Below are 25,446 nucleotides of genomic sequence, written 5' to 3'. Positions count from 1 at the left end.
GAGCCCAGCAGTTTGAGGTTGCTGTGAGCTAGGCTGATGCCACGGCACTCTAGCCCGGGCAACACAGTGAGACTTTGTCTCAAAAAAAAAAAAAAAAAAGTCAACTCCTCTTCAGCAAAGCCATTGTAACCTGAGGCAAGTATAGACACAGCCAGCATGTCAAATATCAAGTTAATGAGACTCACCCTGCAACGCTGCCTCTCGAACTGTCACCATCTGAATGTCAGCTGTGTCATCTGTGTTGCCAGGATATGGTTCCACAAAGCCATACATATGAATCAGTTGCCAATTAGCCATTTGCCCATAAGTGTTGAAAATCTCATGGCCTTTAGGAATGGGCTGAGTGGCCACCATCCGAAGATAATTCTGGGGTAAAAGGGAGAAGCTGGGGCCATGCCTTTCCCAGGCCAGTCCCATAAAGATTATTTCCCTCTTAGGAAGAGCCTCCTGCAGGTGGTTCAGCCATAAGACTGATGATATATTTACCAACGTTCTACCTTTTAGTTCTGGTTAGACTCTATACTGTAGAATAAAGGGGGTGAGGCCAACATAAGGTCAGCTTCATGTTTTATTAGGTGAATCTGTACAGTTATCTTCACTACTTAAAAAGTTGCTAGCTTTTAAAAATGAAATAAAACCCAGACCAAAGTAGGAAAGGTAAATGGTGGCAAAGTTTAAGAAATAGCCATATTCACTAATTTTTAATATTATAAACACAGCCCTGGCGTCATCTTAGACCTGTGAACACTCTCCCCATATCCGCCTCCGCCCCCACCCCACAGCGCACCCCCATCCGAGACTACAGGTGGTCCAGGGTGCTCTCCACAGCGCCTGCACACACAGTCTGGGCTTCCTGCACGGAGTGCGGGTCCTGGGGGGCGCGTACACGGCTATGCAGACCACCCAGTCTCTAGCACCAAATCAATGATGGTAGTATATAGTTTAACAGGGTTAACTACCACAACTTTGTTAAAATATTTTGTGTTCAAACGATTTTGCTATAATATGAAGTACATACAGGAGGAGCTAATTGACCTCAGATTTTTAGCATTAGACTAATGACAAGGTTTCAATCAAATGCTCAATCAGTGCATGTAAGAATAAGAACTGGGCGGGATCCACTCACTGCAGAGTATTCTAGATTGGCATTGTGACTGGCTAAGTGGTTTAATATGTCTGCAGCAGGCACCATCAAAGGGGAGTTTGGCTCCTTTTCATCCTCCTCTTCCTCCAGTGGTTCCTGAAAGCTGCCATAGAGAGAACTTGGCTAAGGCCCAGGTGAGGGACTGGAAGTGGAATTCACTGTTCTTCCCCTCTTGTCCCTCAGTAGGGTTCTACAGAAAAGGGCTCCGTTCTCCATGGCTCTACTCACTGACCTATAGGCCATTACAAGGGCCACGAGCTGCTGGTAGAGTTCTAGGGAGCGAACCCTGGGGCTGAAGAGATCGGGGTGGGCTTCCATGAAGGGTAGCACGATGGAGTAGTACTCGCTGCGGATGTTGGCCAAATCCTTCTCCACGGCCTCGGGTACACCTGTGCCCTGCAGCAAGCGTCGGCGCTCCTCCTCTGGCCTGCAGGAACACCCCCCACCCAGGTTCCCCTGAACCTACTGGGACTAGTGCTTGCAGGCTCTGTCTCCAGGGCAGGGGGGTTGGAGCAGGCTACGGTGCAGGCACTTCTCAACCCCTCCCACAGCTCTCACCAGAACATAGGGTGCTCCAAGCGGCCCAGCTCGGGCCACAGCGCAAAATAGGGTCTCCAGGGTGAGGCTGGGGCCTGCAGCTCGTGCAGCAGCGCCAGCAGCAGCGGCACCCACCCTGACTGGCTCTGCAGCACGCCTCGCTCTGAGAAAGACACGAGAGTAAGAGCCCCGGCGCGGCCCTACCAGCCCGCCTCAGTGCCCCCGTCCGCCGGCGTGCCCACCTCGCTCCAGCAGGCTGCCGATTGAGCAGGTGTGCTGCGACAGGAGCGCAGCCCGTGGCACCGCGAACAGCAGCTCCCCAGGCTGCAAGCTCTCCTGGGCTACCATGCCGTAGCCGGCCACTGTACCCTGCCGGCTTACCGCCACCTGAGAAGGAGGGGCTGGTCAGAGTAGCCCTGCGTCCCCGCCGCGCCGCCTCCGCCCCCTCACTCACCCCCCTCACTCACCCCCCTCACTCACCTTGGGACTCAGCTCCAGCCCCACCCGCCGGCACCAGCTCAGAAAGCCAACCACCGGGTCCGCGTCACCGCCGCCCACGGGCCCGGCTACCTGAGATAATGGAGAGTAGTGACGAAGCCCCGCCCCGGAAACCCGCGGGACGGGAAGAGATGGCGGCGCATGCGCGCGGAAAGGCTCTGGGTGGGGGAGGGGACGCGCGGAGAGGGACGCGGGACCCGCGGGAGGGACCGGAGGGGGCGCACGCGGGACGACACTCGGGGGTTAGAGGTGAGGCGCTGTGGAAAAGGGTGAGCCCCGCGCCGGCCGCCCGCCACTCACCCGCGGGCGCTTCGCCTGGGTAGCCATGGTCTGAGCGCGCACGCCCTGCCGGTCAGCGGGCCGCGCGGACACTTCCGGCGCCCCTGGCTCCGCCTCCGGGGCAGGACTCTGGCGTGCCCCGCCCCGGTACCGGAGCCACGTGGTGTCGGTTTCGGAGTCGAGATTTGCGTCAGGTGAGAGTCCTCCTACTGAAAATATCCTTGAGCTGGGTGTCTCCAGCTGTACTCGCGCGTCCGAGTGCAGGAACGCGGGGTCTCGCGCCGCCTGGAGCCGGGTTCTCAGCCAGGCTCAACCCTCCCCATTGGTCTGTCCCCGAGAGCTGAGGCTTCTTGGAGTAGAAAGAAGTATGGGTGCAAGAATAAAATACGGCTTCTGGATCGGAAGCCGAGGGTCTAGCGGCTGGCCGGTGGTAAGTGCACCCATCTGGGCGGCCAGCGGCCTTCCTGATCTCGACCCCTTGTTACCGATGGTCATTGAACCGCTTTATTGTTATTTGTTCAGTTAGAGCAGTTAGCGTGTGTTTGTGTGTTTTGGAGTGGCATGGCCAGGAGGGCTCCCAGATCTAGAAAAGACCTTCCGCCCTCATTTGCTAGTACATCCCCGTTTTTCATCTACTGCATAGCACGTGGCGGGTTTTATTTTTATTTACTTGGTTTATTAGCTGACATAGCAGGGACTCAGTATCTATTTGTTGGGTAAATGAATAAACTGAAACAAATGGTGGTTAAACATGGGGAAGGAGCATGCTTGTTATATAAGAAGACGAAGCAGTGTATATAGAGGCCACAGGTATGGGTTTTGAAGCCAAGCAACGGTGGAGTTCTCTCTCAGCTTGGCCTCTTGCTAGGGCAAACCCTTTATCCTGAAACTCAGTTTCTTCCGCTGTGAAACTGAGGTTAATACCTACCCCACAGAATTAATGCAAGGATTGGCAAAATAATGTTTGTGACAAGCACTGGAAATAGAGATGGGTTGGAGACAGTTCCTTGGCCTCACCTGGCACCCTCAACCCCAGTGCAACCGAGGAAGCACCAGCAGACTCCATCTAAATGTGTATTCCAAAGCTTCCCAGGATGGGTATGGCTGCACCACACTGCGTTCCTCTTAGGTTCTTTATTAGTTTTTCGGCACAGTTAACTCTTTCTACATTGACAAGGATTTTTGTTTTACATTTTGTCATCTCAGAGTCTCATGACATCAGCCACCAGAATACACAAAATTAGGCTCTTCACTTTGTACAGAGAGGAAAATAATAAACTCCATTAAAAGTTCACCTTGACCAAAGAAGAGACAACCTCCGATGGAAAACCACACGCAGGAGGACCCAATATACATATATATAATGTATAGATATTTATAGCTATCTCATCTGGAAACACAGCAAAAAAAAAAAAAAATCCAAGATTCTCAGTACTATCTACAGTAAGAGGGATTAATTCTACCAGCTTTCAAAAAGTCACATTCAGTATTCAAAGGAAGCACATGAGTGACTAGAACTGGGGACGGACTAACACCCACCAGGCCCTAGAGCAGTCTAGTAATGGCTCAAGATTACAGTAGGGAAATGATGTGTGCAGAGGAAATATGGATATAGGTATCCCCTCAGCCTCAGAACACCCCCACACAACCCTCCCCTCCACAGCCCTTCATTTTCTCATCCTCTCCCCTCTCTGTTTTGAGATTTGTGACCCTCAATTTAGGCTCCAAGACAAATGGGTCTGGTTTCTGGGCCTGGAAATTCTACAGGGTAAGGCGGGTGGGAAGTATACGGCACAGTCTTGGGCTTCAGGTGGCAGGAGGGGTCTGGGGTGTTTGGGGAGACTTTCTCCTCTACCTGGCCTTTGTTCATGTCAGAAACCTTCGGCCTCCACCCCAGGTCCCAGCAAGCCCCAGCCCGTGCCCACTCCAGCGGGCTGAGATGGGGACGTGGGACTGTGGAAGCCTCACTGCCTTGGACCAGTTCTCTCCAGGTAAGCTCGCTCTTCCTTAGTGATGCCTACAGGAAACGCTGCATAGCTTGACCAGAGCTCTGCCTAGAAATACCAAGCTGCTGCTGATTGGGTTGTCTTCTGGGGCACCTGGGGGCAAAAGAGGCGCTATAGGATCTCTCAGCTGACCCTGCCGGCTCCTAAAGACAGTCACTATGAAAGTCTCGGGGGTGCACACAACACACACAGCTATCCCAGCCTTTGCCCTCACCCCCAGTCAGGTCACTGTGGAGACAGGACCAGGTGACTGCCTCAGGGAGAAGTGGCTCAGAAATGGGACAGGGCCAGGTGATGGCAGAGTGTGTGGGTTGGAAGGGACAGTCTGTGGGGTTCCTGCCCTCACGGCTCTCCATGTTTTGTCTTCTTTGGGCAGAGAAACCCCCTCAGCCCCTGCCTGCCTGGCCCTACAGCACCAGCCAGGCCCAGAGAGCACCAGGAAAATGGCTGCCTGGTCGGAGTGCCCCCTTGTGGCTATTGTCCAGATGATTGTCACATGTGCTACAAGACAGAAACAGGTGTGCTTGGTAGAGGGTGGGGGAAGGGGCCTCACAATGCTCCCTGCTGCTGTCTCCTAGTTCCCACCCCAGTGCCTGAGCTGGCCCCCAGCACCCACCCGCTCAAAGCCCCCTCCCATCTTCAAACCTGCCTGCCCAAGGGCTCATCCCACACTCACTCTTTGACCCAGGAATGAGCCTGGACCCTTCCCTGTAGCCCTGCCTGCCTGTGCCACAGGGAGTTGGGTGGCAGGGGTCCAAGTCAGCTGAGCTAACAGGCTGCGATGGGGGTGGGGAGTGAGCCCTTCCAACCATCCGGAGACTGTTCCACTGCAGCATGTGTGATGGACCCCTGACTTTTTCATACAAAAGAGAAGTAACCCCATGTCCTCCCCTTTGCCCTCACAAAAATAAACTAAAGGGAAAATGAGCCGGCGCAAGGATGGCAGTGGGACCTCGATGCAAGCGGGCAAGTGGGCGTCTTCGGTGGGACCAGAGGCTTCAACAGGACACCTCCATGGTGTGGTTGACTTGGCCCAGCCCCTCACTGCTCTCCGAGTGGGTGCAGGCCTGCGGGCGGCTGCCATCTACCGAGCTGGCGCTGGTGAGGGACGCGGTACGGGAGCGTGCCAGACGGGTCATGCTGGCTGAGGGCACTGTGGACAGAGACAGGACAGGGTGAGGACCAGCGGGCAGGGCCAGGCACCTGCTGGCGGGAATAGGATAATGCAAGCAAAGCGGCCAGCGAACCATTCTTCCAACGGCACAGAGAGGTCCCTCCCAAGCCAGGGTGCCAGGGTTGGCTCTGTCTGGCCTGGGGCATGCAGTGCCAGCAATAGCGGGTGAGCCCAGGGCTGGCCACAGGGCCCTCTCTCAACAGCTGACCAGACCCCCCTGAGCTGGAACAGGGATGTGCTGGATTTCCAACTGTGCCTCCCTCAAGAGGAGTACGAGTCGGGGAGAACGGTTGCTTCTGTGAAGGACAACAGATGATGGTGGCCTCACTGCCCTAAATTCAGGGTTTCACAAGCGAGACTTGCGGGGAGAAAACTACCCTCCTGAACTCAGCTGGCCACCTGGCTGGCTCTGACAGGGCTGGGCTTGGGCTCCACCTCTGAGGAGGCTCTGGTTCCAGCCCCCAGAGCTCTGGAAGCCACGCGGCCTGCAGCAACCTAGAAGCAAGACTGCTCTACAACCCAGCCAACCAGGAGGCCAGGATCTGTGGAAGAGCAAGAGTCTTTGGGGATTTTGAGTTAATAGGACACAGGAAGGTTCCAAACCACAGCAAGATGCGGCCTGGCTGCAGCGCTGCACAGAGGAAGGAGCGAGGAGGGGAAGTTGGGGCCATGCATTGGGGGGGGGGCTGCGGGGCTACCTGCGCCTCCACTCAGCCTTCGGTCCTTCAAGTACGGAACTAAGAGAGAAGACAGAGCCAGGGAGGCCGGGGCATCAAGACAGGCCAGAGAGGAGACAAAAGGACAGGCACAGAGAGGGCCGGGGCAGGGCCAGAGCCCCAGAGAGCCCACACCTGCCCCGCCACCCCCCCACCCCCAGTAGCAGCCCCTGGAAGGAACCACAGCATGGACTGATCTGTCTGGCCTGAGGGAGCCCTGACGGCAGGTGGGGGTACTCCTCACCCCAATTCTCCAGCCTAGACTGTGGGCACAGCCTTATAGTGCCAGCGCCTTTGCCATCTGCCGGGCCTCAGTCTCCCCATGTGTGGAACGGGGGAGGCCCACACGTCCCTCCCTACTCTCGGGCTGCCGGGTGGTATGTCTCCTGAGGCCCCTGCGAACACGTCCCAGCACCTGACGGGCGGTGCTCATGCAGTCACTTCACAAACGTTCACCGCCCGTGCCAGGGCCTGGCGTTGGTGCTCCAGCTGTGCCTCCCTGCTGGCCTGGGCCTCTCTGCCCTATTTGTCCACGGGAGCTGGCGGGAATTCTATTCCTGGGTGGGCTGCCAGCCTTCCCCAGAGGCCCACCCCTCGGAGAGGAAGTTTGCTCCCTGGCAGGGGAGCTGGGGCGGCAGGTAGGTGTGTGCTGGGGGAAGAGGGGGAAGGGGTTGAGCCAGCAGGGTCCTCTGCGTGTGGTGGGTGTGAAGCCCACCAGCTCAGGGTCTGGAGATGTGCCACCTCACGCTCGGCTCCTTCAGCTCTGACACCCAGGTGGTCCCACTCGCCTTCCCTGGTCCCCAGACTCCAGGTCCACTCCTGTGATGCCTCTGGGTACGTCCACCACTTGTGGCAAAGGGCCTTCTCAGGTGTGTGGGCCCAGCTGTGACCCCTGGCCCAGCAGGGGGTGGGTGGTGTGTGTGACTCACCTTCAGGCTTCCCTGGCAGGCCCCAGCCCCTGGACCCCCAGGACTGGGGAAGAGCCTCCTTCCCCCAATAGCCCCGGCACTGCCATCAGAACACCCCAAAGCCTCCCCAAGGGCACAGGAGAGCTGGGCACAGCCTGGGATGCTCAACTTACAACTCAGGTGGCGTTGGTGTGTGGCCCAGCATCCAGGCCCAGACAACACAGAGCGCAGATGCCACAGGCTCCTTGGCACCGCCTGACACGTGTCAGGCCCACCAGTATGAACCCCTCCCACTGCCCCCCACCAGTCTCTGGGGCGGGTGGGTGGAGGTGTACTACTCACTGTAGCCCATGCCTTGCAGGAAGTATTTGAAGGCTTCGGTCAGCTTCCCTGGCTGCAGGAGGGCAGGACAGGCACATGATTTGATTGGCTGCCTGAGATTGGCTTCCCCCAGCCCCCGCCCCCAGGCTAGATAACATAAGGGACACAGGGCCAAGAGTCTCACCTGTGTGACCTGGGGAAGCCCCCCAGAATCCGCCATCTGCAAGGGAGAAAGTGTGGTGAGCTGAGTGAGGCCCCCCAAACTGGCACAGGCCCCCACCCTGGCTGGGACCCCAGGCCCCCAAGGCTGGGCCTGTGCCAGGCAGCCCGTCCGGGGCTGGGAGGAAGGCCTCACCTTCAGGAAGGTGGTGGTGGTTGGGTCCAGTTTGGAGTTGCACTCGACCTGGGGACAAGGAGCCAGCTTCAGCAACACCCCCAGCCTCCATCGCTAAGGCAGGTTCTATGCCCAGAGCTGTGGAGGAGGGTGCAAGGGGGCAGAGGGACAGCCAGCACCTTGGACAGGGGTGTGGCCGGCCCTCCCAGACTTTATTCTCCCAGGGCTTCCCAAGCCCCTGGAGCTCAGTAGCCCCCTGAGAGGCCTAAGACCCTTGGACCCCACTCCCAACTACTTATAGGGCAGGAATGGGGCAGGGGCTGGGCAGGCCACCCTGGTGGGACTGGTCCAGAAAGCCCCAGTGGCCTTAGCAGTCAGACAGTGAAGTGACTGGTGCCAAAGGTCCACTGGAGACTCTGAGGCTGCTGCCTGGGTCCAGGGCTGGCACGGCCCACTCCCTGCTCTTCCAAGCCCTCTGTGTGGGCACGGGAAGGCCTGGCATCTTCCAGGCACACTGGGTGCTGCTCCAGGCAGCTCTGTACTGTTGGGGCACCCCACCCCCAGGCCACCTGCTCCCAGAGTTCCCACAGGAGAGGTGACATAGGTCCTCCCAAACCTAACTGGTCCAAGTGGTGGTGAGAGGGGGACCATGCTGTTGTGCACGTGAATTATAACGAGTCAATCAAATTTTAGAGAGAAGAGAGATCTTAGGCTGTGGGTGGGCCTGAGACCCAAGCGGGGGCTGCATTGCTGGGGAGGGAAGATGGGGCCGGCAGGTGGCCGCAGCCCGTCCCATCTGCAGGCCTTGCTCGCTGGTGATGCCTGGGAAGGTGGGGAAGTGGATGAGAAGGCCACCAGGCTGGCCTGAGGCTAACCTGGGCTGGGTTAAGAACTGGCCGGGGTGGCCAGGACCCAGCGAGCCCCCCACTCCCACCCCCATCAGCACACAGCCCTGCACTCACCACCCCATCCTCAGCGGGCGCGTTATCCCCGACCACCAGCATCACGGGGCAGCTGCAGACACAGAAGAAAAGGGCTGTCTGGCCGGGGCAGGGGACAGAGGCCGGGGCAGGCTGGAAGGCCAGGGGCACTCACCGGAGCGTCTTGGCATTGGGCACCGTTCCAGGCCGGTTAATGTCCAGGTCTCTGCGGCTGCAGGGCAGAGGCAGAGGTGGGCATCCCAGGACTGGATGAGGAGGGTCCTCAAGCCCTTCTCCCTAGGTGTGGCCCTGCTCTGCATAGATAGGGGCTAAGGGGTGCCCCTCATGCGTGACTTCTTTCTGGACCCCCAAATCATGCCAGGTAGGCTCTCAAATTCTGCTTCCCACCCAGCTCAGAGCCATATGCACCACCTGTGTCGTGGGCCTTTCTGCTACTGGCTGGCTTGAACCATATGCGATAGCAGGGCCTGGGTCTCTTTTTTTTTTTTTTTTTGAGACAGAGTCTCACTGTGTTGCCCGGGCTAGAGTGCCATGGTGTCAGCCTATGGGTCTCTTATTTTCTATTGTTTTTCTAGCACTGTGCACACAGCGGGTGCTTAATAAATATTTGTAGGAAAAAGAGAAGGGAGGGCAGGTGAGTGAGTGGCCTGGCTACCCCGCTGCGCTCCAAGGAGCACAGCTTGCAAACCACGGGCCCATCCAGCCTCCTCCCCATTTCACAGATGGCATCGCCAAGGCTCAGCTGTTGGGGTCAGGGATGTCACTAACCTCCCTCTGCGCTCCCGGCCAGCAGTGCACCAGGGGAGGAGGAGAAGTGGAAGAGCCCAAGGACCAGAGTCCAAAGCCCTGCTCCCCCTCAGTCCCTCTAAGGGGTGTGACTCTGGGCAGGAAGCAACCCCCTCCAAGGCTCAGTAACCTGCTCATCTACAAGCTGGGGCGAGTGTTGCCTGCCCTGCCTCCTTCTGCGGGCGGCTGTGGGAGGGGATCCCCAACTGGGCTGCGCTGGCAGTGCCCGCCCACACCTGTTGTACATGTTCCAGAAGAGCTGCAGGTTGGCCTGGTTCACCACGTTCCCGATCTGCTGCCGGTAGCTCTGCACCAGCTCCGTGTTGTTCACCAGCTCCTCCTGGGCCCAGGGGACGGGTGGGGGCATGGACGGGAGCGGGCGACAGAGGGATGCAGGCTGAGTGGGCTTCCAGATGTCACCGCCAGAGCAGCCCTTGCCCCACTCCGAGCAGGGCGGGGTGGGACGGTGGGAGAGGGCAGAGGGTGAGGCCTCCCACCCCCGTCTTTCAGCTGCTGCAGCATATTGGATGACAGCACAATACGGAGACAGGACATGTGACCTGCCCACCTCCTCCTGGTGGAGGGGGGGGGGGGGCAGAAGCCCAGGGTGCCCTGAGAGTGGGCAGAGCTAGGCCCTTCGGCGGCTGCCCTAGGCTCTGAGCCGTCTCTGGCCCTGAGTCCCCTGCTCCAGAGGGGGGCCCGGGTCTGAAGCCCCACCCCCTTACCTGGCTGAAGAGGTGGGAGAGCACCGTGTCCGGTAGAGTGCTAGTCAGGCCGGAGAGCTGCGGGCGGGGGAAGCCAGCGTGAGTGCCGCCCCTCGCCGCCACAGCCCACCCCAGGCACACCCTGCTCACCTTGGTGGCAGCCCAGTCGATCCAGCCCTTGCCGTTGGGGTCAATGTTCATCAGCACCAGCCCCTCCACCAGGTCGGGGAAGATGAGCTGCGGTGAAAGGGGACACAGGGATGGGCAAGGCTGGGGTGGTGGTGCAGGGAGCCCCACTCTTCCTACCTAGAAGATGGGCTGTAAAACTCTGGCCCTGCCTTTCTCACGGGTGGCTGCAGGTGGAAACGCTGATGAACCAACTGGCTACAGCTGGACCGCGTGTGCACTGCCCCTCCCACGTGCCTCTGCTTGCCCTCCCCACGCCCCAAACCTTTAACAGCCCTTGGATTTATTTAGAATCTGTATCACTGTTTTCCATCTCTTTTAATATATTTTTGAAGATGGTGCAGTTGCAAAACTGAGCGTTAAACATCTTAAAATCTTAAACATGTTATTTCTTTGCTTTTATAGAAAACGAAGCCCTCATGGTGTAAATTAAGAAATGGACCTTTTCAAAGGCTGTTTTGTGTTAGAGACTGTAAAAAAGATCTGCATTTTCCATTTGTTTGTGTTTGTCCATGTCTAGAGAAAAATGGCAACATGCACAGAGTTCTATAGCCACGCAAGTCTGTCTGGGATAGCAGGAACAGTCTGCAGGTAAAGTGGTTAAGTGCAAATTGAAACTGGACTTGAAAATTCTTGGTTGTTTCTTTTGAAGAAATGTAAAGATGAAAAGCTGGGGACTCTTACCTACCCAACATGATGTTTTAAAAATGTGACTTCTTTAAACCTCACAACCTTTATGTAAATGTAATTTTTTGTTAAAAAAAGTTATTCATTTTAAAAATATTTTTTTAATATAGAGATGAGGTCTTGCTGTGTTGCCCAGGCTGGTCTCAAACTCCTGGCCTCAAGTGATCGTCCCACCTCAGCCTCCCAAAGTGCTGGGATTAAAGGTGTGAGCCACCACCCTCTCAGCCATTTGTGTTTAAATACCACCTTACTTAGTAAGGGACAATCCTTATTTAGTGGCTAGAGCAGTTGTAGTTTATTGCCAATAGAAATTTTGGCTTTTGATAATAGTTTTAAGCAAATTATTGTTTATAGTCTTTTGAGAAATATATGGAGAAAGGAACTCTGTTTTTGAAAAGTTAATTTCCCTGGAGAAAAAAAGAAATGAGGGGTTTCTACATAAGAAGGTGGGGGGAGGGGAAAGAAGAGCAGGGAAAGTGCCTGGTGGCCGAAGAGTTGTCCCTGGAGGACACCTGCCCTGCCACGGTGTTGGGGTCATGGGCGGGGGTGGGGGCACTCACTGCAAACTTGGCCAGCACGTAGGCTCCAGCTCCCACTCCGATGCCAATCACGTACTTGAACCTGGTGCAAAGCAGGCTGGTCACTCTCTAGGGCTGGGGGTGCCACTTCCCATAAATGCCATTGGGAGCAGGCCCCACCCACAGCCAGGCGGCTCTGCAGTGGCAGCGGGCACTCCCTGCCCCCCAGCACAGAGGCAGGGGCTGGGTGGGGACTCACCCAAAATGCTGCACCACGCTGGGGAGCATAGCAGCCAGTTGCTCCATGGAGGGGAACTGGTACCTGCAGACAAGAGCAGGAGGTCAGGGACCAGATGCAGCCTGGGGTGCGGAGCTGGGGACAGGTGGAGGGGGCTCTGGGGTACCTACCCCTGAGGAAACTGCGACGCCCCCACCTGCTGTCCAGGGGCGTCCACGTGGCACACCACAAAGTGCTTGGTGATCTCCTGCATGTCCTCGAAGTTGAAGAAGGTGTTGAAGCACAGCTTGTCTGCAAAGACACACCTCAGCTGTGGCTGCGCAGAGGGGTAGGGGGAGTGGAAGGGAGGCCAGTGGGCCCTGAGAAGGGGGGCCAGGCAGTGGCGACCAGCCTCAGGGCCCAGTGGGGAAACTGAGGCCCGGATGACCAAGGCTAGAGAGCTAAGTGTGAGTGGAATCTACAGGGTGCTGTGGCGAGGGAGGGGAAGCCTGGCTGCTCTGGCAGACTGGAGGCAGGGAGGCTGAAGGAGGCTGGGCTGCACTTACGGTTGAGGCCCACGTCATGGTAGGTGAGGATGGCCGGGCGGTTCCCCTTGGGGGAGCCCCGGATCACCACGTGCAGAAGGCCGTAAGGCGTCTCGATGTCGTGTTCCTGGTGGGGAGAGACAGCGCTGCTCGCTCTGGGCAGCCCCCACTCCTGGCTCTTCTGGGGAATAAGGCAGTGGGGCCCCCTCCCTCACTTCGGGTGTCATTCTCATCACTCCAGTCAGCCCCCAGAGGACAGGCCAGATGGAGCACCCCTTCTCAGGGGTGCTAAGCACAAAGACAGCATGACCTGGTCTGTGTGGGAAAGTTCTGGTCCTCTCTGCAAACCAGCCAGTGGGTTGTAACCAGCCCAGCCTAGCCCAGACCAGGCCCTGCACTCTGCCCTCCAGGGTCCAGCAAGGCTGGTTTTCTCCATCTTGCGGCTGCCCCTCCTGCACAGCTCTGCCACCCCTGTCGAGACCCTCCCCCACTCAGAACCCTCAGGGGCTTCCTGCTCCTGAAGGGGACCAGCCTCAACAGCCTGCCCCTGCACCGGCTCCCACCCACAGGCTCACGCTGACACGATCCTTCCACCTTGAATGCCCATCCCTGTGATCCAAGCAACCCAAGGCCCCCCTTCAGGCAGGGCCAGGTTGGACTCCTACATCCCCTGAAAGGCCTTGTGCAGTGCCTGCTCTGGGATCCCTTGGAGTTCACGCCCTTGGTTTTGCTGCTCAGGGTCGTTAGCTCCTCAGGAAGACGTGCTCTGCCGCTCACTGTGGCACTCAGAGCAGGGCCCGTCCCTTCTCTGGCCTTAGCCTCTTCATCCCGAGCCATTTCTTAGGGACTTTGTGAGAACCAAGTAAGTTGGTGTCTGCGGAGTGTTAAGCGCTTGGAGGTGGCCCCAGAAAGGGGGCTGTTGTGCTTGGGCACCCTTGAGCCTTGGGGAGATGCCCTGCTCGCTGGTCCCTTTGCAAACCGGTCACTCTTGGCCACTCACTCGGGCAAACTTCAAGAGGGTCTGAATGAACAGCCCTGCCCTGCACCGTGGGGAGCCCTGGGAGCTGCGGCGGGTGGCCCAGTGAGTGGGAGGTGGGGCTGGGGTCAGGACAGGAAGTAAACAGCAGGGGCTGAGCACCTACTGTGTGCCGGGCTTCCTGCATGTTTGTTACCCAAGGGAGAAGGAACCCCATCCCCTGTTTTGTAGACAGGGACACTTAGGTTCAGAAAGAACCTAAGTTCCTGCCTCCAACAGGGAAGGGGAGACTTAGGCGGCAGGAGACAGCATCTCAGGCACTGGCCTTATTAGCTCTGGTCTCAGAGGACCACCGTCCGGGCCTGTGTCTCCAGTGGGGAGTCACAAGGCGGTGCCAACCTGGTGACCAAAGGCCGCACCCTGGGAGCTACACTTCTGCTTTAAGGCCTGTTTTTTGCTCTGCTGTCTTCTAGGCAGGCCAAGGGCCACCACAGCCTCCCACATCCCAGGCCTGTCCTCCCTCAGGGCCATCAGTCAAGGCACGCTTCCCGCTCACTGACCACTGACTACACAGTTCACGTATCTTCTTATTTACTCCTCACGTGGACCTAAGCCAGAGAGGAGGAGACAGGCCGGGAAAGGAGAAATGACTTGCCCAAGGTCAAGCCCAGAGTGGGCAGGGTGGGCCTTGCCGGGTGTCAGTCTCAGGGGCTAGGTTGTGCGCTGAAGGCTGCGTGTCCTCAGAAGAAGATCATGATGCACCCAGTGGACCCCCTGAGCAGGTAGCCCGGCTACAGCTGCCTGTGGTTCTCTCTGCTCCGGAGGGCGGGGTTGGGGGCAGGAGGGACTCACGCAGGAAAGAGCTGCAATGCGCATAAAGGACAGTTCTCCAATGGGGTCAGGTCGCCCTGCTGCAGACAGAAGTCAGAGCCCAGGGTCCACCTAACCAGCCCAGATCTCCACCGCCCTCGGCTGTCTGTGAGGAGTGTCTGCCCTCCACTACCAAGCAGGCGCCCTCTGTCCCCTCCCAGCCCTGGTGTGGCTGCCTCCATCCCCATCCCCAGATGGCACAGGGCTGAGTGCCCTGCTAAGGCCAGTTTGCCTGTCCCATGCAGCCTGGTGACCTTCGCTGAACCTTCCCAGTGACCTCCCTTGTGCCCCTCTGACGGTCCGCGGGGAGCTCCGACTTGGTTCAGCCTGATAGAAGCCCCTTGTCCCCAACCCCCAGGGTGCTGCACAAAGGGGGGGCTCCCCGAGGGCCAAGGGCCGCTCTGAGCCCCTCAAGCCCCAGGGCTGAGCACTCCCATTGGCTCCTGGTGACGTCAGAGCCGGCCCGCCTCTAGGTGGGCGCCGGGGGAGGCACTGCGGCAGCAGGGGAGGGGGCCCTGACGTCCCCTCTCAGCCCATCCGCTCCCTCGCCTGTGACCTTGAGCACTGGGGGTGGGGGGAGGGGGAAGGGGAGACTCTTCAAGCTGGACTTTGGTGCCTGTGCGAGGGGGGTTGGGGGTGGGTGTGATTGCTTCTGTCAACCGCATCAATAATCAATAATTTGACAGCAGGGACTGCATGGGTGGGTAGGCGCTGATGTCGCCTCCGTGAGGGGCAACCTCACGGTTTGCAGACCTGGCAGGGCAGGCGCGTGGGGCTGGGGAGCGGAGGTAGGTTTGCCCTTGCCTCTCCCTCCTTGAGGAAGAGCATCACCGGGCCTGGGTACCTGCTGCCCCAGGGGTGGGAGGAGGTGCCCTGGGGCCCCTGGCTCTGGGGAGGGGTGTATGTGGGGGGGCTGTGGCTCCAGCGTTGCCTTCCTCCACCTACAAAATAGGGCACGTGGGGGACCCCTCCTCCTCATTCCCTCCCCAGCAGAGACCCTTGCCTGAAGGCTGTCATGACTGCTGAGACCCAGAACGCTGGCCCTGGGGACTGCGCACACCACTCCTAAGGAAGAGGCTGCCCGTCCTTCTGACTCCACTCCGGTAAAGCCGTCCAAACCAAGATGACTGCCCACATGACAGGACAGCAGACCCCGCACGCACAGACCCCCGGACACATGCTGGGAACACAGCCTCGGGGGCTCACAGAGGACACCCCCTCGCCCCCTGGGCTGATGGTCCCAGATGCCCAGGCAGACACCAGCAGGGCACATGCCAGGCAGAGGGCACAGGGTCAGAAGGGAGGTACACACACCGGCACACGGGTCCACACAGGCAACGCAGACAAGTCAGTGCATTCCGCTTCCTGCAGGGGTTTCAGGCCTCCCTGCCACAGCCCCCTCGCCCCCGGCCCATCCCCCGGCCCGACTAGCAGCTGCCCCCAACCACTCCTGCAGACCAGGGTCACCAGGGAGACTCTGGCCTTGTCTCAGCAACCCCAGGGTGAGGCAGCCGAAGGCAGAGCTGCCACCAGCCGTGGGCTGAAGGATGCGCCGAACTCCCTGCCTGTCTGGCCCCTAGAGCGCTCACTCACCCCATCCCAGCACTCCGGCATCTTGCCGAGGGAGGGAGCCCGCCTCGACCAGGAAGGACAAACAAAGGCCTGAGTCACTCGGGTCCAGAGGGAGGGGGCAGCTCGAGTGGGAGACGGTCGGCTGTGTGACGGGGCACCGCTCCTGGGCCATTTATACGCGGATCGGGCCCAGCCGAGGCCGGCCCCGCCTCCCCGCAGGGCTGCGCAGCCACTCCCCGCCCGCGCCCGCGGATTGGCTGTGGGGCGACAAGCCCGGCTCCAATTGGCTTCCCAGCCCTGCCGCTGCTCCTCCCGCCCAGAGACGCAGCATCCTCGATGGTCCCAGCCCTGCACGCCACCCCCAGCCCCCAGCCCCCAGCCGCACAGCTGCTGCTGCACACGGGGTCCTGGGCCACACACAGGTTCAACCGCGTCGGGGACACAAGGGCCTCTCACAGACATGCACAGCAATGCGGGCAGGGCAGGACGCACGGGCATGGCCCAGACAGGCAACGCCTTTGACCCACATCCTGGGCAGTATTGGAGGGAGGGGGCTGAGAGGGCCCTATGCCCAGCATCCTGGGGGCCAGACCCCCAGGCCCAGCCTCCCCACCTGGAAGGGCTGGATCACTTAACTTTGAGGAGACCGGGAGAGTCACTGCTCTTCGGGGCAATCTGGGTCATCACCCTGCTTTAGGGGATTGCTCCTTCTCCACCCACTAGGGACTTCCTTCCCTATGGCGGCTTCTACTCTGCCCACATGGATGCCCAGGGCTGGCCCAAACTGCTGAAAGTGGGGTTCCGGGGCCAGGGCCCCTGGGCACATGGCAGGACCAGGGGTGTGGTGGGGCATATACTGGCTCTGCCCTCCCAACCCCCACGTCGCTGCAAGGGGCTCCAGGCTTGGCTCCCAGGTCTCTGGGGAGCAGGACACAAGAGCCACCTCAGGCTCCGTGCCCCATCCTCCTGGGCAGCAAGGATCCGGGTGGTGAGCAGGCCTGAGGCACGCAGGTGGAGTGAGCAGAGAAGGGGTGCCACAGGAGAGCAGAGGAGGAGAGGAAATAGGCCGGGCAGGGAGTGGAGGGGGCGGCCCCCTGGGGCCGAGAGAACAGGGGTGGCAGAGGGGAGGGAGGGGTGCTGTCGCCCGTGCCCCCATTCTGTCTTCTTGGTGAAGCAGCACGCCACTCACCCAGCCTGCGCCAACAGCCCAGCACACTGGCCGGCTGCCCTCGGGGAAGGTGGTCAACTCCTGGTCCCTGGATGCCTGGTGACCTGGCCAATGTCTGCCACGTATGCTATTCCTGATCATGTCCTCTGCTTGGGGACACCAACAACTTTCCCTGCCCCATCTCTGACCTCTTGCTTTGGGGCTTAGTGCCAGGCCCCGTGCTCCCCAGGGCAACAGGATGAGGAATGGGGTGTCCCCCAGCCCCTCAGCTCCTGGACATGCTCCCTGCTCCTGTAGCCACTGTGGCCACAGAAGCTCGGAGGCAGCCTGCTAAGGCACAGCCCTGCCCTCTGCTCTGCCCACAAAGTCCTCCCATACCCGCCATGGTCCCCACTCCATCCTACGCCCACTCCAACCTCTGACCTCTGAGTGGCCTCTCACCACCCTTGGACCCAGGTGACAAGCTGACCTGTGACACTGCTCACTCCAAGCCACAGCCCCCTGCTCAGCTCATTGGCTGCAAACCCACAGACCTGGGTTTAAGACCCTCCCGGCCCTCCACTAGCTGGACGACCTCCGGCAAGCTCTCTTAGCCTCTCTGTGCCTCGGCTTCTCAACTGTAACCAAGAATTGTGTGCCTTCCTCAAAGAGTTGCTATGAGAACAAGAAAACACTGCGTAAATCGCTCTAGACACAACCCCACCCCTGACCAGGCCCTGCTGGGGGAGAAATGGGACAATGTGTGTGCCCCTCCAAGGCTGTTGGCCCCTTGCATGAAGGTCCTGCAGTTATTGCGACCGGATAAGGTGGGCTCTGGTCTTACTGGCCAAACCTTGGTGCCAGTCACAGCTCTGCTACTTCCTTGCTATGTGACCTTGGGCAAGTCAGTCAACCTCTCTGAGCCTCCATAGCCAATATGGAGAAACAGCAGAGCCTACTGCACAGGTGGTTGCGAGGATAATACGCATTCTCCTTGTGAACCTATGAGAAAGGATGAGGACACTGAGGCACACAGAGTGAGGTAATTTCCCCACCCAGCTAGTTCGCACTGGAGCTTACTGGCACTTCTGGGCCTGCAGGCTCGTTATCCGGAGTGACAGACACTTATTAAAATGTCTCCCTTGGCCGGGCACGGTGGCTCACGCCTGTAATCCTAGCTCTCTGGGAGGCCGAGGTGGGCGGATTGTTTGAGCTCAGGAGTTCGAGACCAGCCTGAGCAAGAGCGAGACCCCTTCTCTACTAAAAATAGAAAGAAATTAATTGGCCAACTAAAAATATATAGAAAAAATTAGCCGGGCATGGTGGCGCATGCCTGTAGTCCCAGTTACTCGGGAGGCTGAGGCAGGAGGATTGCTTGAGCCCAGGAGTGTGAGGTTGCTGTGAGCTGGGCTGACGCCACGGCACTCTAGCCCAGGCAAAAGAGTAAGACTCTGTCTCAAAAAAAAAAAAAAAAAGTCTCCACATGCCAGGCTCCATTCAAGCACTTTACACGTTACCTCATTTTGTCTTCTTTTTAAATATGTGGATGCTTCACGAATTTGTGTGTCATCTTTACACAGTGGCCATGCTAGTCTCCGTGTCATTCCAATTTTGGTATTTGTGCTGCTGAAGTGAGTGCTCATTTTATCCTCTTCCTATTCGCTTCACGAATGAGGCAGAGAGGTTTGGTAACCTGCCCAACATCACACAGCTAGTGGGCACAGCCAGAAACCACACCTAGGCAGTTTGGCTCCAACTCTGTGCTCTGGTGGCCACTTGTCACAGTCAGCCGGGTGTGTCTGAGTGACAAGCCTGCAGGCACCATCACCTGATAAATGCTCAGGGCAGCCCATGCTGCCTGGCTCACTGGGAAAATGAGGTAGCCAAGTGGAGTGACTTGTGCTGGAGGCCATGTGGCCCGTAAGTGGCAGGGCCAGGACCTAAGCCTTGGTCTGTCTGGCTGTCAGTCCCTCTGCCATGCTACCTGCCCTATGGCTAGGCCCACTGAGGCAAGGGACAGTGACACCCCCTGTCATGGTGAGCAGGGAATAAAATCTGTGCCAGGGCTTAGCCCAGATAATGGCCATCCTGGTGGCTGCTGCTCTTTAAAAAACAAAAACAAAAACAAAAAAAACTGCCTCCATGCGGTGTGACCAGAGTGGACACATAACCTGCCCTTGACCAAGTGAAGGATCTTGAGAACCGGGATCCCACACACCAGGGCGCTGCCCTGGGTGAGGGCCCCACCACTCAGGGGCTGCTGCTCAGAGAGCTCAGTGGGCAGAGAGGCAGAAGCAGTCGGGTACCTCCTCCACGACCCCAGGAGTCCCTTCGACCTCCTCTCACCCGTGGGCGTGCGTGCTGGGGGCTGGCAGCCGGCACCACTGGTCTCGGCCTCTCACGTTGTGGGACCAGAGTGTCAGGGCCTGCGCTGGCTGCTGCAGGATTTTATTTCGCCAGGCCCCTCCTCCAGGGCCCATTTGCACACACATTCCTGCCCGTCGTCCTCGTGAGGAGCATGGAGGACAAAGAGAAGCCCGCAGCAGCGGTGCGTCTGCTCAGATCTCAGGCTGTCCCTTCCGAGCAGCCTGGGGCATCTCGGCCACATCCCTCCCATCCCTTCTGGGCTCACATTCGTTCCCCATTGCCCGAATCCCATCCTGTCCCCCAGCTCCGGAGCCCTTTGTGTCTGGACATGGCACTCCTGGGGGATCTGAGCACGTGCACACTGGCTGACCTGAAGCCTCGCCTCGCCTCGCGTCCTTGGAGTGGCGCATGACCAAGGGACCAGAGCACAGGCTGGATTCTCATTGTAGAGCTGCTGGTACTGGGGGCGGAGCCAGCGGGCAGCCCCACCTCCCACGTCACCCCTTCGTCCAGACCACAAGGCTGGTGCTGTCACAGAGCTTGGAGACTGACCCAAATCAAGGTCAGGCCCAGACAAGGGCAGTGGCCTGGGGGCTAGTTCCATCTAGCCAGGAGGAAGGGTCTGAATTTATCGGCATGTTTTGACTGCCAGTGGGGCCCTGGAACCCAGTGCAACTCCCTGTGTCTGCTGTCAGACATTTTCCCAAGAACTGGAAATAAACGGTCACTACAGGACTCCGAGGGGAGAAGGGGCTGGCCAAGTGAGCAGCATCACCGTGTGGAGGAATGAAAACAAAGGGCACTTTCCGTTTTCACAGAGAATCTGGTATCCACTAAAGAGGATACAGTTGTCCTGGCAACAGCTGCCATGGAAACAGGAACTATTTTGGAGCATCAACCTGGCTTTCATTGGAGGAAAATGCTGATTCAGTTGACAACATCCCTCACTCCCTTCCCCATCCTCACTCTCTTCCCCATTGTCACTCCCCGCAGAACCCCTCTCCCTTTCCTGCTCTCCTGTTCACCCTGGGCAGCTCTCCATCGGGCAGGGGGCAGGCAGAGCCACTGAGAGCCGGGAGGGTGGTCCTAGCGGCCACTCCAGGCTAGGGGCACACAGAAGGGCTGTGACCCTCCTCTGGGACCTGGCTGGGTAGGGTGAGGGGCCGGCCAGCTGTCGGTCCCACATCTCAGGAGGCTGAGCCTTGACATACCTTCCAGTCTGTGTCCACAGCGGAGAGGAAGGCGTCGGAGTTCTCCTACGGGAAGACAAACAGAGGTGGTGGCAAGTTAGGCCCCAGCTGGCCTGAGGGGCCCACAGGGGATCTGCCATGAGCAGACTCGATTTGTTTCCCCATCTGACTTGACGTTAACAAAAGCGACCAAGACCTCACCAAGTGCCAGGGATCTGGCTGTCAAGTACCTGACGGACGTGCCTGTGAGCGTGTTAATTTCAGATGCGAAGAGTTCCATTTTACAGGTGATAAGGGTGAGGCTCAGAGGGGCTCAGTTACAGGCTAGAAAGTGGTGGAATCTCTGACTTGCTGTTGGTAACTTTGCCCTCCTGCCCCTGTAGGCATTTTTCACGGTCTGACCATCAGGGAACAAGGGCAGAGGCAGGGAGGGGTGGGTATGACCGTCACACCGACTTTAGCGATGGGGAAGCCGAGGCCCGCATGGAGGAGGACTGGGGGATTTTCTACGTCGAACAAAGGCACGGCGGTGGCAGCTGCCCCCACATTCCTAGACCTGGCCGCTCCGTGCTCTCGAATGGCTGGGGCTCACTTGACACTGATGGCGTGAGCCGTGGATTCCAGCCTGTCCCGCCCAGCGAGGGCAGGGCCGTGTCTGGCTGTGCTCTCAGCATGAAGCCTGGCACGGAAGGGGCTCCCCAAACACGAACAGATCTGGATGAACAATCGGACTTCACAAATGGGGGGAAGCAGGCTCAGAAGGCACCTGCAGTCTCTGAGGCTGCACAGATGGGGAGTGGGAGAGTGGGGACTCGAACCCCACACCCGAGTCTCCACTCTCTGAGACCAAGCGACCCTCAGACACTGCAGAGGGCCTGGCTCTGGCTGTGTGATTCGCCCTCTCTGGGTCCCCGTCTCCTCATTTGTACAAGGCGCCTGGGCCCGCTCAGACTCACGCCCCTTTTGGGCCTGGGGAGGGAAACATATCAGGGACCAGCACATGTCCAGGTAAAGCAGAACTCTCAGGGCCCACTGTGCCCTGCTGTGTCTATCTAGAAGCTTCTCTGCTCCCCTCTGCTGGGCTGTGAGCTCCTGGGAGGTCAGTGTTTTAAGGGAGTAAATGAGAAGCACGGTGCTGCCTGTGGCCCTGTCCTTTGTATTCCTGCACTAGTACGGTGTCCGCTCCAGGTCCTCCTGCTGAAAACACACGTGGATACACGAGACCATCAAGTCAGAAACAGGACGTCAGTGGAGGGTAACACGAGAAGGGGGTGGGCGACAATATACAAGAAGGAGAATGACCCCAGATCACACAGGAGTGGGAAGGAGAAGGAAACCAGTACTTCTGGTGTTTTTTCCTCAAAATAAGGAAAAGTTAAGCCACCTGTGCTCTGGCAGGTGGAGACAATCAGAGAGCCCCAGGGGTGCCCACACCCAAAGAGGAAAGCCGCGCTTTGGGGCCATCCTAGGTCTGCGGGCTCTGCATGGGTTGGGGGGGAGGCGGCTACTCCCGGAGCCTCCAAGGAAAGAGACAAGGGCCTGGGGCTGCTCACTGATGGATCCGCTCACTCAAACACCTTGCACAAGGAGGACTAGGGGAGGGTAGGAGATTTTTGTCAAATAACTTTTTCAATTTTTTTTTTTTTTTTTTTACAGACAGGGTCTTCTCTGTCACCCAAGCTGGAGTGCAGTGGCATCATCACAGCTCACTGTAACCTTGAACTCCCCGACTCCAGGGATCCTCCCACATCAACCTCCTAAGTAGCTGGGATTACAGGTGTGCACCACCATGCCTGGCTAGTTTTTTTCTTAATTTTTTAGTAGGGGTCTTACTATGTTGCCCAGGCTGGTCTCGAACTCCAGGCCTCAAGTGATCCAACAGCGTCAGCCTCTCAAAGCACTGAGATGACAAGCGTGCGCCACCACGCCCAGCTGTGGCAGATTTTTATACTTGAGACCTTAAGAGGGCAATTATCTCACAGAAGGAGGGAGGAAGCAGTTTTTTAAAAACAAAATCTGACAAAAAGGATGAGGCAGATAATAGCAGGGTGTGCTGTGTGCTCTTGGGTGCCGGGGGGCCCCAGGAGATGAAGGGTGTGGGAGGACCTGGACCAAAAAGCCAAGAAACAGCAGGGATAACACAAGCCGATTCAGAGACCCCAGAGGTCCCGTGGGAACTGAGTGGGCACCTGGAGGAAAACAGGCGGGAGAGGGCCAGCCTCGGGGACACGGACAGGCCTCCGAGTGCTGTGTGGGAGGCCGAGGTGGGGACACAGGCACGGGGGCAGGACGAGCAGTAGTTCTCCCATAGATGTGCCAGGCAGTCTCAAGCAGAGGGTGGGCAGGATGTGGGTAAACGTGTGGAAGCATTCACTCCCCCCCCAACCCCGGCACTCAAAGCACGTGCACCTGGCAAACTGCAGCGTCACAAAGGACAGTCCCTTCCCCACATTGCAGTTGGAAAAGGAGAATTGGCCTGTGACAGTCGCAGCCCGAGGCAGAACCAGACAGCTCTTGAAGGCAGACAGAAGGGCAGGACTGCACCGGGGCATCACGCTGGGGGCACCCAGGAGGCTGTTTGGGGCGCTGACTACGCCTTTGGAAAAAGCAGATGTCCCCGGGCCCCACAGCACGGGACTTGTGCTGACTCGAGGGGGAGAGAGGCCTCCACGGGAGACTGAAACATGGCCCCTCATGCAGTGGTGGGGACATCGTGGTGGCAGACTCTGCTGGGTGGGATGAAGTCAGACACCGACTGCAGCAGAGCCAGTGTCCAGCGGGGGCGCGAGGAGGCAGGAGGGTGCCCTGCTGAGGTCGGGGTGAGGAGCCAGGCGGGGGAGGGGTCAGGCCAAGATGCTCCGCTCTCCGCGCCGAGCTGGGGTCCGACCTGGGCCAGAGGCACACACCGCACAGGCAGGCAGCACCTCCATGTGGCTGCCCCTTAACCTGTGCACTTCAGCACTTGTGATGGGATCATCCACCCTCCCAAAACCTCACAGGAGATCTCTGCTCACATTCCTCGAAAAATAGGCTGGCATGGGGAGGAAGGACTTTTTGGAAAGCTCTGAGAAACTTCTTTCTTCTAAGCTGTATGGCAGTCAGTGCCTTCCACCCAGCCCACGTCGTTACTGAGAGTCTACTGTGTGCAAGGCGCTGCGCTGGGGGCCGGGGAGACACAGGGCACAAAACAGACCGGATCTCTGCTCCGGGAGCCAGTGTCACCCCCAGGGCCAGAGCATGCTGGGGTGTCAGTGTCGGACCCAGTGGTTGGAGAAGGCCTCTCTGAGGAGGGGGCATTGGAGCAAAGCCCTGAATACAACAAGGAGTCACCCTGCAGATTTCTGGGTTAGCGTATCCCAGGCAGAGGAACAGCTGGGAACATGATCGGCCCGTTCAAGGAGGCTGGGGAGGAGTGAGCAGGGGGAGGTGGGGGGGGGAGAGACTGGGTGACTGGGGGTGGGGGGTGGGGGCAGACTGCATCCTGGGCCCCATCCCTGGGTGAGATGGCAGCTGCTGAGGCTCTGTAAGCATAGGAGTGGCATGATGCATTTTAAAAGGGTCGTATGGAGCAAAAGCAGAAGCCAAAAGACCCCTCAGGAGCAAGCATCCGCCAGGAGATGAGGGGGCTTGGAGCAGGAGCGAGCAAATGTACAATAAGGGCCTGCCCAGTGTGCAGCTCACCACGGACCCTGACGGCTGCCCTCAGATCAGACAGGTCTTATCAGTTAACTCTGGGTTTGCTTTTTAAGATAAGATGGTACCTTCTCAGGGCAGGACTGAGGCCTCACGTGGTTGGACCCCTGGAGCCCTGGGCTGGCCACTCTCCAGCCCAGCACTTGCTGCTTGGGGGTTCTTGGGCTCACCTTGCAGGGGGAGGCCATGCAGAGGACAGCGTTGAAGATTTGGGGGGCTGGACTCCTGGCCTCCCCATCTATAAAATGGGGGACCCCTCCTAGCTCTGGTGACCCAGAATTCCACGAGCAGAGGACAGGACCCGTACTCCTCCTTGCAGAGCGGTTTATCACAGCCACCGGTACGATGGCGCTGGGAGGGAGGGAAAAGGAAGGCAGACGGGGTGTTGCCACAGCAAGAGCGTGAGGTGTAAGTCACTCTGGCACCTTATGCCTGGTTCCCCCGACTGAGACTCTGGGACAAACTGTAACCTCTGGGCGCCTCTGCCCCACCGGCCCTGGCGGCACTGTGGGTAAGACCTGCCCTGGCACCTCAGAGGCTGTGCGGAAAGGGTGCAGAAGGCTGCAGACGAGGAAAGGTCCCTGCAGATGGAGGGTGGGGGGCACCACATCCTCCTGGGGGCAGCACGACCCAGTGGCTAACCTCCTGGGGCCGTGGCTGTCCAGAACCAGGGATTGAGTACCGCCTCATTCCCCGCCAGCCGTGTGACGCCGGCCAAGTGGGCTCACCTTTCTGTGCCTTGGTTTTCTCATCATTAAAATGGGGATAACTCTCCCACAGCAACTCCAGCCTCAAAGACAGCCAAAGCCACAGTGAAGCTGGCTGGGTCTTAGTCGTGTGGGTGCTCAGGCCGCCCGAGGAAGTCTCCCAAGGCGGGGACAAGGCTTCTCAGTTCTCAGGGTGCTGCCCCAAGGAGGGTCAGCGCCCCCATCCAAAAGGCGGCAGGGAAGGCGCGCGGTTTCCCTCTTGGCCACGAGGTGGCGCGCTTGGCACCCAGACCGCGAAGGGGCGACTCACCAGCTCCGTTGTGTCCTGGCCCCGGAGCAGCGGCTTCTCCTCGGGGAATCGCAGCTCCTGCAGCCCGGCCATGGTCACGTCGTGGAGCAGGAGGCCTAGGGAGGGAGGGCGAG

The 25,446-nt window shown here is 58.7% G+C and overlaps 2 protein-coding genes across 4 annotated transcripts in view; both read right to left on the bottom strand.

Moving 5' to 3' along the window:
* The window catches only part of SETD6 (SET domain containing 6), a 3,604-nt gene extending 1,046 nt beyond the window's left edge, over nt 1-2,558 (bottom strand). Inside the window, exons 1-7 of the mRNA XM_012647843.1 lie at nt 2,480-2,558; nt 2,162-2,251; nt 1,924-2,068; nt 1,703-1,844; nt 1,377-1,571; nt 1,127-1,247; nt 186-366 (exon numbers count right to left, since the gene is read on the bottom strand). Coding sequence (XP_012503297.1) covers nt 186-366; nt 1,127-1,247; nt 1,377-1,571; nt 1,703-1,844; nt 1,924-2,068; nt 2,162-2,251; nt 2,480-2,506 — 901 coding nt within the window. The 5' untranslated portion in view covers nt 2,507-2,558. The remainder of the gene's footprint in view (nt 1-185; nt 367-1,126; nt 1,248-1,376; nt 1,572-1,702; nt 1,845-1,923; nt 2,069-2,161; nt 2,252-2,479) is intronic.
* A 1,023-nt stretch (nt 2,559-3,581) lies between these two features.
* Nucleotides 3,582-25,446, bottom strand: NDRG4 (NDRG family member 4). Of its 3 annotated transcripts, none has more exons than XM_012647852.1 (15): nt 25,334-25,446; nt 20,645-20,689; nt 12,523-12,628; nt 12,148-12,268; nt 11,999-12,061; nt 11,782-11,842; nt 10,499-10,585; nt 10,370-10,426; nt 9,881-9,984; nt 9,013-9,069; nt 8,880-8,931; nt 7,939-7,986; nt 7,768-7,803; nt 7,605-7,656; nt 3,582-5,617 (listed from the first exon to the last, which is right to left on the bottom strand). In XM_012647852.1, exons 1-15 carry the CDS (start codon nt 25,403-25,405, stop codon nt 5,463-5,465), a joined length of 1,116 nt encoding a protein of 371 aa, XP_012503306.1. In that variant the 5' UTR covers nt 25,406-25,446; the 3' UTR covers nt 3,582-5,462. The 3 variants fall into 3 exon arrangements, with proteins under 3 accessions (XP_012503306.1, XP_012503308.1, XP_012503307.1); XM_012647854.1 differs by lacking the exons at nt 20,645-20,689; nt 25,334-25,446 and adding exons at nt 6,337-6,375; nt 15,941-16,071; XM_012647853.1 differs by lacking the exons at nt 20,645-20,689; nt 25,334-25,446 and adding an exon at nt 15,941-16,071.

The sequence above is a fragment of the Propithecus coquereli genome, unplaced genomic scaffold (genome assembly GCF_000956105.1).
Source record: "Propithecus coquereli isolate 6110/MARCELLA unplaced genomic scaffold, Pcoq_1.0 Scaffold272, whole genome shotgun sequence".
Taxonomy (NCBI): domain Eukaryota; kingdom Metazoa; phylum Chordata; class Mammalia; order Primates; family Indriidae; genus Propithecus; species Propithecus coquereli.
This window is presented reverse-complemented; position numbering and strand designations above follow the sequence as displayed.

Coding starts and splice junctions, on each gene's coding strand:
- NDRG4 (XM_012647852.1), bottom strand. CDS start 25,405: ATGGCCGGGCTGCAGGAGCTGCGATTCCCCGAGGAGAAGCCGCTGCTC. Junction 11,843..11,998: donor AGCGTGGTGCAGCATTTTGG/GTGAGTCCCCAC, acceptor GCTTTGCACCAG/GTTCAAGTACGTGATTGGCA. Junction 5,618..7,604: donor CCTGCAAGGCATGGGCTACA/GTGAGTAGTACA, acceptor CTCTGTCCACAG/TGCCCTCAGCCAGCATGACC.